The 15,338-nt window shown below is 44.5% G+C and overlaps 1 protein-coding gene across 3 annotated transcripts in view; it reads left to right on the plus strand.

The window, feature by feature from the left end:
- The window catches only part of CEP85 (centrosomal protein 85), a 33,030-nt gene extending 18,439 nt beyond the window's left edge, over positions 1-14,591 (plus strand). The window contains exons 7-14 of one of the 3 annotated variants that reach the window (XM_054571780.1): positions 631-816; positions 6,084-6,236; positions 6,472-6,626; positions 7,712-7,823; positions 8,747-8,797; positions 11,017-11,124; positions 12,213-12,438; positions 12,817-14,589. In XM_054571780.1, coding sequence (XP_054427755.1) covers positions 631-816; positions 6,084-6,236; positions 6,472-6,626; positions 7,712-7,823; positions 8,747-8,797; positions 11,017-11,124; positions 12,213-12,438; positions 12,817-12,977 — 1,152 coding nt within the window. In that variant the 3' untranslated portion in view covers positions 12,978-14,589. Of the gene's footprint in view, positions 1-630; positions 817-6,083; positions 6,237-6,471; positions 6,627-7,711; positions 7,824-8,746; positions 8,798-11,016; positions 11,125-12,212; positions 12,439-12,816 lie in introns of all 3 variants that reach the window. The other 2 variants (XM_054571782.1, XM_054571781.1) reach the window with 2 other exon arrangements.
- The last annotated feature ends 747 nt before the right edge of the window (positions 14,592-15,338 follow it).

The raw sequence follows: 15,338 nt of genomic DNA on the forward strand, positions 1-15,338 counted from the left end.
AGGGCAAAGAAGGAGGAAGAACTTCCTTAAAGATCATATAGAGAAAGAGTGGAGGAGAACAGGCCTTCAGCCCACGTCTTCTGATGTCTTGTCCTGTGTTCCTCCCATTATACTACAACTTAGGTATTGCTTTAAGGCAGTGGTTCTGAAATGAAGCATGCATCAGAGTCACCTGGAGGGCTTTTTACAACACCCATCACTGAGCCCTGGCTGGGTTGCTCAGTTGGTTGGAGCATCAGTAGGTCAAGGTTGAAGGTTTGGTCCCTGGCAGGGCACATACAAGCGTCAACTAATGAATGCATAAATAAGTGGAACAACAAATTGATGTTTCTCTCTCTCTCTCCCTTCCACTCTCTCTAAAATCAATAAATAAAATTAAAAAAAAAAGTTGTTGAGACCCAATCCCAGAGTTTTGGATTCAGGGAGCCTGGGAATTGGGCTCAAGAATTTGCATTTCTAACAAATTCCCAGGTGGTACTGTTGCTGTTAGTCCTAAGACCATCTTTTGAAAAGCACTACTTGAAGAAATTTTTAGAGAAAGATGATATTTGACCGCAGAGTCTGCTGGGATAAGTAAAGTACATGGGACTGTAAGATTAAGAAATAGATATATTGAGAATCTTTCTGCAGGAATTGCAGCGAGAGAACACTTTCTTGCGTGCACAATTTGCACAGAAGACAGAAGCCTTGAACAAAGAAAAGATCGAGCTTGAAAGGAAACTCTCTGCTTCAGAAGTTGAAGTCCAGCTCATCAGAGAGTCACTCAAAGTGGCGTTGCAGAAGCATTCAGAAGAGGGGAAGAAACAGGAAGAAAGGGTGAGCTAAGGAGCTAATAGCTTTCTTATTCACAAAAGAGTTGATACTCAGCCCTCTCCTGCCAAACTCTTAAGCTGTTTCTGGCCCCCATTCTTGGAACCAGGAGGAGCCAATTGGGTCAGACCCTGCACTGTTCTCACGCAGGACTGGTCTTCCAGAAATGGAATTCCTTCCTGTTTCATCTTCACAAAACAATTGTAATCACAGTATAAACCCTCACTACCCCAGGTTGTGATGGGCCACCAGCTGGCTTGGATGGAAAACCAACCTGAGCATTCATACTAGATGGTATTGTTGCAAGATATTTAAATCCTGTGGTAAATTTACACCATTCAGCCTGGTTTCTCCTCACTCTACTTAAAAAGAAGAGAAGAATTCCATGTGTGCACCAGCTTGGGAGTTTTTACATTTTTGCTATTGCACTTAGAATTGCCTTTGGATGAGTTTGGTCATCGTAGAAGGAACTAATTTAAAAAATCTTTTGGTTCTATTCACAGCTGGCTCTAATGCAGATGTTCTTTGGGACCAGTTTAGTAATTTTAGCTCTGTCTAGAATTCATCACTTGCATCAAAATCAACTAGAGCAGTGCTTCTTAAACTTTAAACTTTAATGTACCTAAGAATCACCTGGAGCCCTGGCTGGTGTGGTTCAGTAGATTGAACACTGGCCTGCAAACCGAGAGGTTGCTGGTTCGATTCCAAGTCAGGGCACATGCCTGGGTTATGGGCCAGGTCCTCAAGTTGGGGGTGAGCAAGAGACAACATATCTCTCACACATTGATGTTTCTCTCCCTGCCTCCCCCTCTCTCTAAAAGAAATAAATGAAATCTTTAAAAAAAGAAGAAGAAGAATCACTTGGAGTTAGAATAGGTTTAGAATTGTGCCAGGTATAGGGTTAGTTTTAGGGTTAAGTTTAGGTTAAGGTTAAGTATAGGTTTAGGTTTCAAGTTAGGTTTTGGGTTGAGAATAGGTATAGAGCTACGGTTAGCCTGGGCTAGGTTCAGGGTTATGGTTGAGGTTAAGTGTAGGGTTAAGTTATTGTTAGGATTAGGGTAATATTTAGGGTGAAGGTTAGGTGTAGAATTGAGGTTAGTAACAGGGATAGAGTTAGGGTTAAGGTTGGGTTTTGTTTTCATTTTAGTGTAAGGTTAGTGTTAGGATTAGGTTTAGGATTGAGGTTCGGTATATTGGTAGGGTTAGTGTTAGAGTTAGGCTAAGGATAAGGTTAGGTATAGGTTTAGGATTTGGGTTAGAGTTATAGAGAGGGTTAAGTATAATAATGCTAGGGTTAAAATTAGGTGTGAAGGTGAGTATAGGGCTAGGGTTACAGTACAGTGTTGGGGTTTAAGGAGGGTTAGATGTAGTGTTAGGGTTGAGGATAATACAGGGTTATGTTTCTGGTTAGAGTTAGTGATAGAGAGTTGAGTTAGGTCTATGGTTAGTGTTAGGGTTAGTGTTGAGAATAGGTGTAGGTTTGGATTAGGACTTTGGTTAGGGTTAGGGTTACAGAGAGAGGGTTTCATATAGGGTTGGAGTTAGGATTAGGGTTAGGTTTAAGATTAGGTATATTGTTAGGGTTGGGTGAAAGGTATGGAGTTACTGTTAAAATTTGGTTCAGGGTTAGAGTTAGCATGGAGTTAGGGTTAGTGTTGACGTTAGGCATCAGTTAGGTTTTGTGTTTCAGGGTTAGGGTTTAGGTTATGTGTAGTGTTAGGATTGGGGTTAGAGTTAGAGATGAGGTTCAGTTTTGGTGTAAGATTAGTTTTACGGTTAGGGATGAATTTAAGTATAAGGTTAGGATTTCACTTTGTGGTACAAGTTAGATTAGTGTTTTGGTTAGGGTTAGTATTCGGGTTATCAAGATGGTTAGGTATAATTTAATGTTAGGGTTAGGTTTATGTTGAGCTTAGGTATATGATTTGGGTTAAGATTAATATTGGATTTTAGATTTTAGGTTAGGGAGAGAAGAAATAAAAAAAGAATTACTTGGAGGTCTTGTTAAAAATGCAGATACAGCCCTGGCTAGTGTGGCTCGGTGGATTGAGTCCCAGCCTGCAGACCAAAGGGTTGCCAGTTCCCAGTGTAGGGCACATGCGTGGGTTGTGGACCAGGTCCCTGGTGTGGGGAGCATGAGAGGCAACCACACATTGATGTTTCTCTCCCTCTCTTTCTCTCCCTCCCCCTCTCCAAAAATAAATAAATAAAATCTTATTTTAAAAAAAATACAAATCCAGCTTTAATAGTTCTGAGAGGGGACGGGACCTGAGAGCCTGCATTTCTAACAATCTCCCAGGTGATGTTGGTGCCATTGGTATAACAGACTTTTTAAAAAAGAAACTTTTAATCAAAATAATACATGTATCTAAATTAAATAACCAAATATCAATATGTTTACAATAGAAGTTAGCAGTTCTATCATCTGGTTTGTTGATTTGGTTGAATGATCTGGTTTTTGACCCATATCATTCCACGAAGGTATTCATCATCAACTCTTGTCTTCATCCTGATATATATCTCTATATTTCTGAATAGTATTATTTTCTTTTTATTTTGCTGTTTTTGTTTCATGGATGGGTGCACTATCTTATTTCTGTGATTATATTGATTATACCTTCTGGGATATCTACATTTTCTTTTAGTGTTTCTTGTTTCTTTAGGGTACTTTTTGTTTTGTTCTGGTATCTTTTATGTTAGAGTCGTGGCGATCCTTGAATAAACGGATATTCATATTTAAGAAGTAAGCCTTTAAAAGCTGGATGGAACTTCTGGGTTCATGGTAGTTGCCTGGGGGACTTCATGATCAAACTTAAACTGTCATCTCACTTGGAACCCTCAAATACCAGTATCTAAATGTCTTATCTCACTCTCTCTAGAAAAGAATCTTCAGTCTGTTCCCTGGTAGGACAGCTGGGAGCAGAAATGCTTTTAGCCTTTAGGTTCTTGACACTGGGAATGAGATTAGGTTTAGAGTCCCACAGTTCAGTACATTGATTTTTACTTATTTTTCAACCCAGTGTTTCACACTCCCTCTGCTGTGACTGATATCCCTGAGTCTGGAATCTCTCCCATTTGATTTCTTCAGAGACTAAATCTCCAGTCTCCTGTTGGGAAACCTAGGGTAAGGATGGTATTCAGATAACCTGTATATAGACTTCTAGATTTCCCTATTTTTCAGGTCTATGGCTGAAAACCTGCCACAAGGGTACCTGGTGTCTTGAGAATAGGGATTCTTGGGGGTTGTGAAGAGCACATTGTTTTCAAAATTTTAACTCTCATTACAGATTATAACTCCTCTGCTCTAAATCATCTATTCCTTCAACCACTATCATCTTCTGAAAACACATTGAAATCTCTCATATAACTTTGTCTCCTCCTCTGTTGACTTTTTAAAATTAATACTTTATTTTCTTTTTAAGATTTTTTTATTTTTAGAGAGAGGAGAAGGAAGGGAGGGAGGGAGAGAAACATAGATGTGCGAGAGAAATATTGATTGGTTGCCTCTTGTCTGCCCCCAACCAGGGACCAAGCCTGCAACCCAGGCGTGTGCCCTGATTGAGAATGGAACCACCTACTTTCCGTTTGTGGGATGATGCTCAATCCACTGAGCCACACCAGTCAGTGCAAGTTAATAACGTATTTTCTTCCTGTCGTTTTAGAGATGTTTTGGGAGGGAGAAAAGATAAACAGCTTTGGTCCATTCATCATTTTTTAAAATTCAAAGTTGGTTACCATCATTTTTAACAAGCTTCCCAAGTAATTCTGATACATATTATAATGTGAGAATCACTGGTTCCAAGCTTGAAGAATACAGATTGTACCTAGGGTAAAGATTTTCACTGATTTTCAGGGATGTCTCTTAGAACTGTCTTATCTTTGGATTAAATTAGGCCTATGCCTCCTCTTTGCCATCAATATATCTGTCTGTCTTTTCTTTCTCTTGCTTTCTCCAGCTTTTTTTTTTTTTAATTTTTTTCTTTCTTTCTTTCTTTATTTTTTAAATACATTTGTCTCTGCCTCACCCTCTCCAGCTTCTTTTTTAATAAGTCAAAGAAAAAGCTATAATAGTGGAGAAAAAAGTCTCCATTTAACAAATCTTGATCGAGTGCCTGCTTTATGTTGACCATTGTGCTATGTGTTAAGGATAGAAAAATGGGCACAGCCCTTCCTCTTTAGGAGTTTACAGTCTCATTAACCCTTCCAGATGATTGTTTAGCTTTGTATCATGTGTGGTATTTAGAAAAGAATGCATTGCCTATTAACCAGAACATGCCAGACTAGTTGTATGCCTACAAGGAAGTTGTATATACTTCTGCAATTCATTTCTGATGTGGAACACCCAGAATTCGCATCAGACTCCACAGGTTTGAGGGCATAGTCCCCAACAAGACTGCACTTATTTCAGATGCCAACCGCAAATTCTGGGTTCCCCAGAACAACTCAGAATTTAGGAAAGTGCTATATTTAGGATTACAGTGTTTGGGGGGGGAGGGATTAATGATGTTTTTTTAAATTGTATTTTTTTTCCGTTACCGTTTGGTCCTCTTATAGCCACCTTCCCCTCCACAGTCACCACACTGTTGTCCATGTTCATGAGTCCTCTTTCCTAGGATTATAGTCTTATTATAAAGGAACCAATCAGAACAAGCTAAATGAAGACACACATAGGGCAAGGTCTGGAAAGGTCTTGAAAGCAGTGCTACTGTGCTTTCTGCCCATAGAATCAGTGTATGTCACCTTACTAGCTCATCCTTCTGTTCACCAACCAGGTAGCTCACTGAACTTCATGTCCAGAGTTTTTATTGGAGTTTTTTTTGGGTAGGTGCTGTGGGCTCAGCTCCATTGGTCTTTCTAATGTCTAGCCCCATTTTGAGTTATCTCATTAGCATAAATGCATTCATGGTGGGCTTTGGCTCACTGTGAATAACAAAGATACTCCTACTATTTGGGAAATTCCAAGAGTTTAGAAATTACCTTTCAGGAGCCTGGGACAAAGACCAAATTTTTTATTATGCAGAAGTGCTTGGGCAATTTCAGAAAACTTCTCCAGGAGCCCTTCTTCCTTACCTTTGATTGAAAAGTTCAGGTATGTTAACTCGCAGTTTATGCTCTAATCTCAAATGGAAAAATTTGATCAGCTTTCTGCCTTTATTGCAGTAAAACAACATTTACAGCCTAAGGACAGAGGCAATGGTCAGTTCGAAAAAAAATTGATCTTTAGGGTCCTAGAAGAGTCAGTGGAGACAGATTCTTGACATTTCTTTCCCTAGGTCAAGGGTCGTGATAAGCATATCAATAATTTGAAAAAGAAATGTCAGAAGGAATCAGAGCAGAATCGGGAGAAGCAGCAGCGTATTGAGACTTTGGAGCGCTACCTGGCTGACCTGCCCACCCTGGAGGACCATCAGAAGCAGAGTCAGCAGGTAGTAGCAGTGTCTGCACATAGCTGGGGCAAGCGGGGAGTGGCCACACCAGGGGACTTTCTCAGCCTCTACTATATGCAGTTACCCTGTGGTTTCCTGAAAGGAAAACCTCTAGTTTCAAACCCCTAGATGTTGAGACTGACATCTGTCAAATTTACAGCTAGACTATACACTTTTTAGATACCCAAACAGTCTTTTTCGGTGTATTGACCTAACATAAGGTCCTGTCTCTCAGCTTAAGGATTCTGAGTTGAAGAGCTCAGAACTGCAGGAGAGAGTGACTGAGCTGGAGAGTTTGCTGGAGGAGACCCAGGCAGCCTGCAGAGACAAGGAGGTTCAACTGGAAAGTCTGAGACAGCGAGAAGCAGAATTCTCCTCCACTAGACATAGGTAAATATCCCTGTGAGGTTAAGGAAAGAAGTGGAGAACTAGGTTCTGGTCCCGGCCATCTCACTTACTGTGTGCGATTGCTCAAATCACTTTACTTCTCAAAGCTTCCCTTTCTTTGGATTGTGAGTTATAGAAATGCTGCCTGTGGGTAAGGGCTATGTCTTTGAGATGGAGTGTGGAGGAAGTAATGGTGCAGTGGGAGCTTGTCATTGCATCCCTTGAAAGTATCCAACTCAGTGCCTCATAATAATAATACTGGATAATAATCCTTGAGTATTTGTATTGAATGAATGGAAGCACTTTATAAACTAGGAGATGTGTTGTCTGTATATTTTTGCAAAAGTAGATCCTGGTGCTAAAAACTGGGGGTTATCCACATTTTGAACCTTGTAAGATAAAGGCTGCCAGCACCATCTGTTTCTCCTCAGCCCTAGGGATTGCTCTCAATTGCCACAAAAGGTTCTGAGAGCAAAACAAGATGCCATAATGTACTCTCGGGGTGTCTTGGGAGCCTCCTCCATATTAATAGCAGTTTTCTGAAAATGTGATGGTTGTGTTTCAACAGCCTCTTGGACCAAATCCAGTGTCTAATGGGATGGATTGAATTTCTTATCCCATATTCAACCACAGTGACCCTGTGGTTTATCTTAGCAGATGGGCTGTGATGAAAGTGATTATGAGGATCCATTGGAAGAGACCATTGGTTGGAGTCAGAAGTGAGGTTAGGGCACAGAATTGCCTCTGCCCCAAACTATGTTTGCCAAGAAAAAAGGAGATTTTTTTGTATTTTCCAAAATTCTACAGTATACATGTATGGCTTTTATAATCTAAATACATGTAATGAATGTTTGTTTTTATATATCAAAATGAAGAATAAAAAAGCCCTGGGCAGGTGTCCATCATAGACAGACTGAGCAGCTTCTGTATGGCAGACCCTACGTTACAACAGACTTTTAACATTATCCTCAGCTGTGGCTCAGAAGGGCCTAAGTGTTTTGCCCCAAAACATACAGTAAATAACAGATCAGGAGTCAGAGCCACATTTCTCTGACTTCAGACTTCTTAAAGAGGCCACTCCCTTTCAGCCTGCAAGACAAGCAGTGTGTGGAGGCCAGTGAAGAAAGTCCAGCCCAACAGGAAGAATGCCCAAAAGTGGAAATGGAGTCCTGGCAGAAGGAATGTGATTCCCTTCGGAAGGTGACTGAGGGTGTCCAGGCTGTAACGGGGTAGACTGAGAGGAAAGAGATATCGCCTATTGGGAAAGAACCATGAATTTTTGGCCTCGGGCCACCTAGGGTCTGTTACTTAGAGCTTTTCCCTCTTTTCCAAGAAGTCATTCCTACATAGTAAGTTTGCATTTTAGATATTTATTCTTATGACAGGAAAGCAAAGTAAGGAAAGGGCATACCTCTAAACATTCAGACTAGATGCTTCAAGATGAAGCCAGTGGTGCACTTCATTCACAACTCAGACCACACAGAACCTCTTTCACTGGGCAAAGATCTAACCACTGAGGTGGCCCTAATTCAGCAGGGAAGGAGGAGCCCAGGGCCTGCTGGTGAGATTGATCACAGACCAGCAGAAAAGAACACCCAGAAGTAATTCAGAGAATACCTGAGGCCTGAGGTCTCAAAGGACAGGAAACTGGGCCTGTTAAGGTTCTCTCCTTGAATATCAGTGTAGTGAAAGCTACACGTAACAACTATCATATCCCTGGATAGGGCAGGCTTTATTAAACTGAATTTTTAGTCATGCATGCCCTTTACCAAAGAATCATAATTATGCTGACTATATATAAAATTAATTCCACTGGCCTACAGTCATCAGGGTGAGGGTGTCTCTCCCACCTACCCCGACCTGCAGTAGTGGGCATAAGTCTACACTACTTTTTTTTTGGAGTAGGGGAGGTGACTAAAGCACAGAAGTGTGAAGCTGATTATCCGGGACAGGGAATCTGAGTTATGTGTGTTTCTGTAGGTAGAGCTAACTTGTCTTCACCCTGGTCTCACCAGTAGGCCTGATAACCAGACCACATGTCCTAGTGTAGCCTCTTGCCCTCTTGCCTTCTACTGTAACATCAGCCTGTGCTTACAGCCTTTCTTGATAATTTTGCCTTTCAGGTTGTGGAGAACCAACAGCAGAAGATGGATCACTTGCGTTCACAAGTACAGGTGAAGGGGAGTCCTTGGGACATTGTAGGCAGGACTTAGATGGAAGCTCTAGAATTTAGCCAGCAGTCTCTACTGTTCTCTGCTATGCAGTTTGCTCAGTGTCAGGAATACAACAAGAATGAGACCCAGTCAGTGCTTTTAGCCTACCGTCTTGTTGGGAAGGGTTTCTGCGCAGTACTGTGAGAGCGATGTCCATGTTACACTAGGGGAGCATGGAGGAGTCAGCGGGAGAGGAGGAGGTCAGGAGTTTCTAGAGGTCATGACCCTTGAAGGAGGAGGAAGAGGAGGAATTAGGGAGGCAAAGAAATGGAACTGGAAAGGATGGGAACTCCAGATAGAAGGAACAGCATGGGTAGGAACATGAAGGCACCAAACTACAGGGTTTTGCAAATGAGGCTGCAAGCAGTTTGATATTGTTGAAGTAAGATGGTGAATGGAGAAGTAGGCTGTGGGAGGGCTTTGTCTCCAATTAAGTTAGCTTTTATTCTTTAAGTCGATGATGGGAATCTAATACAGCATTTAATTGGAGTGTGATGTCGTCAGATTTGCAACTCAGGCTTCAGCATGGAAGAAGATTGGCACTTGGAGAGAGGCAAGGCTTGAGGCCAGTGGACTATGGTGAAAATCCTAGTGAGAGACGAAGAAGGAGCCTGGCATAATGCGGCACAGCAAGGGGGAGATGTGAGGGGACAGATTTAAGTGAATTTTAGGAGGTAAAATTAGGAGGAGTCAGTGACTGACAGAATTAGGGAGTTGAAGAATAAGGAAAAAATTGAAGAAGACTCCTGCTTCCCGTTTTGAGCTAGAGTGGGAGTGTCCTTAATTGCATTCTCCAAGAAATCTTAGGTAAAGTCGGTTTGCTCAGGTTCTATTTAGACTCTAAAAAAGGTTTCACCCCAAAATAGGTAAAATGCACTTACTCTGAGGAACAACAAAGGCTGCAGTCCTGCCTTCACCATTGTGTGGGTTGGGCAATGTCTATTTAGTTCACCTGTTTCATATTTCAAGTCCTGTTAGACTATAGTCAAATCTAGTAAGTGTTTATACCCTTTTAAAATCCTAGGTTTTTAGTAGAGTTTTAATGACTCTATGTTTTCTGGAACCCTTAAGTTCCACAAAGTTAAAAAAGCTCAACATTTTAAATGGTACATTTAGCCATGATGAGACTCCTCAGGCAAATTGTTACGTGAATTTGCTAGAATTAGGTCGATTCAGGATAGTCATATTGGATATTTCATGGGGATGAGATAGTCTCCTTGGCAGTTACATTTTTTATTAATACAAAATGGGAAAATTCAAATATATTCTTTACTCAAATCACTATACTCAAATCACTTATAAAATTGGGAGGATGCTGGGATGACTAGAATGAGAGGTGGAAGATAATAAATACCTGCCTCCCCTGGCTACCCTCCTCCCCCAACACACACACACGCACGCACGCGCGCACACACACACACACACACACACACAAAATAACTAGATTTGGTGTCTGTGGAAGTGTTCTCCTACCCCGTCTCATCTCTGTCAAAAGCATTTAAAACATAGAATTTTCAGGGGCTTGGGCTATGAGCTCCTTAAAGACTGGTATTCTTTTCAGTAACCTCTGTGCCCATCATAGTAAGTACTCAATAAATATTGAATTCAACTGAACGGGATGTTCCCTGCCCTCAAGAAAATTACGGTCTAGTGGAGGGAGGAATTGTGTGCACAACCAGCAAATGCACTCATGAGCTCTGGTAGAGGTAAGAGTAGCAGGGTGAGGTTAGAATTAATTGAATCTGATTTGCAGGTTGAGGAAAGTACAGGTGGGCCTTGGAGATTTCCTAGGTGACAGGCAGAGCAGAAGAGGAGTCAAGGCAAAGAGGAAGAAAAGTGAGCAACAATATTAGAGCCGGAGGCTTTGGGGATGAAGGCCAGCTGGTCATTTGGTGTGGCTGGAGTATAAGTTATGTGGAGGGTAAAAAGAGATATGGCTAGAAAAGTAGGTAAGGGCCAGACTGGCCTGGAATGCCCTCCTGAGGAACTGGCCTCTTCTTTTGTACATGGTCACTGGCTATAGGAGGGTTTCAGTCAGAGCTATTCTAAAATAAACTCTTAGCAGCAGTGTGTGGGCAGCGTGGGGCTTCACTATATAGTACAGGCCCGTGGTGATAGGCTCTGAACCAGACCAGTTATCTCTGGTGTGTTCTCCCACCACTCCTTGCCATGGAATTTAGAGCCTACAGCAGCAAGTGGCTCAAGAAGAAGGAACAAGCCAAGCCCTGAAAGAGGAGGCCCAGCGGAGGGAGACGGCCCTGCAGCAGCTCCGCACGGCTGTGAAAGAGGTGAGCAGCATCAGCTAGGCCTCTTGGTACTCTTTCTCTGTGTGCGCTTGCTCCCCGTCCCTGCTCCCACATGAGCCCCCATGTTTGAAAGGTGCCTGCTGAGGGGTTTTTGGCAGAGGAATAGGAAGGGACGTTGCATCATCTTTTATATTAGAGGTCCTAAGCCTGTCTTAAAGTGGCCATAATTACCCAGGAGTGCTCTCTGTATGTGGAAAGTCGTTCTTTCTCCCTTTGTCTTCCTGCAGCCACAGATTTGTGGGGTTGGAAAGGGTTCAAGAATACTGAGGGTTTGGTGGTCGTCATGGAGTAAACAGCTGTCATCAGGGGCAACCAGGTTCACTGACCAAGTGCCTCTATATGGCCCAGTATGGGTAAACGGCTGGGACCGGAGGAGGAAGTCTCTTCAGTGTCTTTAAAATAGAATAGAGGTAGGAAGGGAAGGAGAGTGGGTCAAGCTGTTCAGAGTGAGAGGAGGAAGAGACACAAGTATAGGTGCATAACTGGTCTACATTGTGAAGCCTGACTTCACTGAGCTAAGGTTCAGAAAGGAAGGCTACATTCCAGCACTGTTTCCTCCAGGTCCCAGCTTCTCCAGCTCCCCACCCAGTGACCACTAGCTGTCATGTTACCATTATTGCTCCCTTTATTCCTCTGACACACCCTGATCAGACTGGCTGGTGGCCACTTTTGTCAGGGTGGCAGGGAGAGATTGAAACCAGTGTCTCCTCAGGTTTCACGGTTCACGTTAAGCCTTCTCTAATAGCCTGGCTAACAGAGTTGGCTGAGGGACTGGCTTCAGATAGAGTTCCAAGGGGTGGGGGTATCATCTCTGGTTCCTGAACAGAAACTTGGAAGCTGATGACTCAGAGTCTGCTGGGGAGTGGTTTCCTCTCCAAAGCAGGAGCCCTGTGGACTCAACCTACCTACAGGAAGAACTAGGCCGATATTGGAAAGAGGGTGTAAGGAAGGACATCACCTGACTCATAGCCTCCCCTTCACACACAGATATACATATATTCACACTCAGGTGTGGATACGCTGTCTTTCCCTGGGCTTGGATTAATGTTCTTGCCCATCTGTCCTCTCAGCTTTCAGCACAGAACCAGGACCTGATTGAAAAGAATCTGACGCTCCAGGAACACCTGCATCAAGCTCAACCAGGGTCCCCATCTTTGCCAGACACAGCCCAGCTGGCATTTGAGCTGCACCAGGAGTTGGCCAGTTGTTTTCAAGATCTGCAGGCTGTCTGTAGCATTGTGACCCAGAGGGCCCAGGGCCATGACCCCAACCTCTCCCTGCTTCTGGGCATTCACTGTGAGTCCTCACGCCAATCTGGGACCCAGGAGAGAGTGGCTTTCATTCTCCTCTCACCCTTATCCAACTTCCCCTTCCTTATGGTAATGTGTGAACAAGGCTCTGGGGGCCTGATCTCTATCCTCTGAGAGTCTGTGTTTTGCAAAGTAGATGTTCTGTAAATCTATTTTGGGAACAGGCATCTTTTGGGGGTACCTGGGTGCAGGACAAGCAAAAAGTGGCCCTCAGGTAGCAAGTTTTCAGCCCACTGTCCCCAGTTGCTATTTTAAAAATGCTGTATCTCAAGACCATGAGCCTTAAGGTACAGCCTATGCATACTACCCCTCCACCTGAAAGTGTCCTTTGACTAACATTCTCTCAAAATGCTCTCCTCCCCAGCCACACAGCACCCAGGAACTCCAGCAGATTTACAGAAGCCAGATGTAATCAGGAGGAAACTAGAAGAGGTTCAACAGTTGCGCCATGACATCGAGGATTTAAGGACCACCATGTCAGATAGATATGCCCAGGACATGGGAGAAAACTGTGTCACACAGTGAGGACTGCTGGGCATGGCACAGATTGTATTCCCCAAGGGAGGATCTCGTCTGCTGAGGCCCAGTCCAGCAGGTCCTGCCCTGACAATCTCTTGCCTCCTGTGTGCTGCTATTCCCAGAGAGAGAGTGGAAGGGAGGTAAGAGCCTCCATCTGGGGCCAGGGGCTGATAGGGAACTGTGCCTGCTCTGTTGCACACTGGCTTTGCCTTGTTGGGTTGCACCTGTCCTGTCATCCTGATTCACCCTTTGAGGGTGAGTTACTAATTAACTTTTGCAAGTCACCTGGTAAGTCCTCACAGACGGTTTCAAGCCTCAGGCTGACCTCAAAGACACACATCATCTCACCTCCCTTCTCCATCCTTTGGGGTGGATCTACATTCATTCCCACTCCATACTTTGGTCCTGCTGATGCCCAGAGTTTATTAGAGGGGCCTTGAAAGGCTGAATACCAGTAACAGTGGCCATTTGGGAATTCTCAAGCCTCATGTGCCAGCCTTCCTGGGAGCTGTGCTGGCTTTTGGGTTTACTTAGGCCCAGTCCCACTGCTACTTCCTCAGGGCTCTTGTTTTCACAGACACCTCAGGGTGATCTATGCATTAGCAAAGTACCTATTAGAATTGGGGGCCTAAGTACTGTAGCCAGGCTCCTTCATCTGTGCCATTTGACGGGGAACCCCACTCTCCAGTTGCCCTGTGGCCTTGGGGCCCTGGCCGTATGTTTAACACAGCCCCCTGCTCCTTTATTCTCAGGCCGTCCAGGTAGCCCCCTTCTTGGACTTGGAGTGCATACTCCTCTATGGTTCTGGGTTAGGCAGGATTTCCCCCCAGGATACCACAGGTCAACTGTCAAGCTGCTCACCCCCTCACCCTGGGGCTGGGACCTGTGCCTGGCCCTAATTTGTGCCTCTTGTGTTGTGGGGTTCCCTTCCTGCTCTGAGCTCCTCAAAAGTTCAGAGTACCTAGTACAGGTTTTAAGGTACAGTTTTCAGTGTTTTCTGGGGTTTTGTTGTAGTTTTTTTAGGGCCTTTGGACCCTCTGCTTCCTGTTTTCTACTGCCTCGTTTAGGGAGCATCTCATAGATGTTTGTCTCTGGTCGCTGGGCTGGCCCCAGGCCTCCTGTAGAGCTGGAGCGAGGCCAGGCCGAGGCCATGTGTAGGAATGGGGAGCACCGAGCAAGCAGTTCAGGAGCCTACAATCAGCCGCCATGAGATTCTTGCTAAGCTTTGGGCGGTAAGGGAAACATCCTAGACCTCACTGCTGGGCTTGAATAAGTCTCCTTAAGTGTTTTTACAAACTGTGTTTTATTTATGCAGTGACTTATCCCTTCCATTCAGAGCAGTCCCACCCAGCCGCCCCTCAGCCTCTGGGCCACGGGCTCCTGCCTCCTGAAAGCAGAACTGCCTGGTTGGTCTCCACCCTGTATTGGGAGCCCAGCCACCATGCTCACGGGTATTTTCCTCATAAAGTTTATAAGCAGTTATTTATATGATCTCTTGTTATGTCAACTGGTTTGTATTGCCTATTTTGATTACAAAATAAAAATTTAACAGACTCTTCAGTTTTCCATTGCCTGCCATCACCTCTATCCCCTACTCCACCCCTAATTTTGGCTTGTTGAAACCAAAGCCTGGGAGTTTAGCCAAGTTCCCCAGACAGCAGCGAGAAGGGACCTTTGGCAGGACCAGCCTCATGTCTGTGTCTCTACTCCTCTGCTGATCTACAGGGAAAATCAGATCTCTTCCCACACAACTTTCTGTTCAGCAAAGCTGCCCTGAGTCATAGAACAAATTCGCCATTGGAGTCTCAGTAATCTCTGAAGGAGGAAGTCAGCTGCTTCTGGGTTGCTGTGAGGAAGTGGCTTCCCCTGGAGCAAGGCAGGGTGCTGTTTGCTTCAGGAATCTGGGGGTGTCTTCCTGGGGTGTTTTTCAAGCCCTGGACCTGGGGAGGACTTTTGAGGGGTGTCATATCCCACCTCAGACAGACAGCAGTCTCCAAAATGGGGCTGGTTGCTGCACTCTCCCCCCTTTGAACCCCCTGAATTTTTGCCAGGAGGAGTGATTTCGGAGTGCCACCTGTGAACCAGAGTTGGGGCTGAACTGGGGCTACCCCACCCAAGACCAGCTGTGGACCTTTAACAAGGAGTCCTGACATCAGCCTCTGCCTCCGCCCTCTCCAGAGCCAGCAGCCTCCTCTAACCTTGGCCTCCATCTGGTTCTTTGAGGGTGTGGCCCTGTCTCCTGCTACCACCCTTACTCCCGTAAACCTGCAGGAGTGGAGAGGAACATGAGGGGCAATCTCTTCAGAAGGGGTTGTCCCTGCCTTGGTGTGCCTCCTGTCCCGGCGGGCTAGGCGTTTGTGGGTGTCT

This window comes from Pteronotus mesoamericanus, unplaced genomic scaffold (assembly GCF_021234165.1).
Source record: "Pteronotus mesoamericanus isolate MK-2021 breed Mesoamerican mustached bat unplaced genomic scaffold, CSHL_Meso_final contig_221, whole genome shotgun sequence".
NCBI lineage: Eukaryota > Metazoa > Chordata > Mammalia > Chiroptera > Mormoopidae > Pteronotus > Pteronotus mesoamericanus.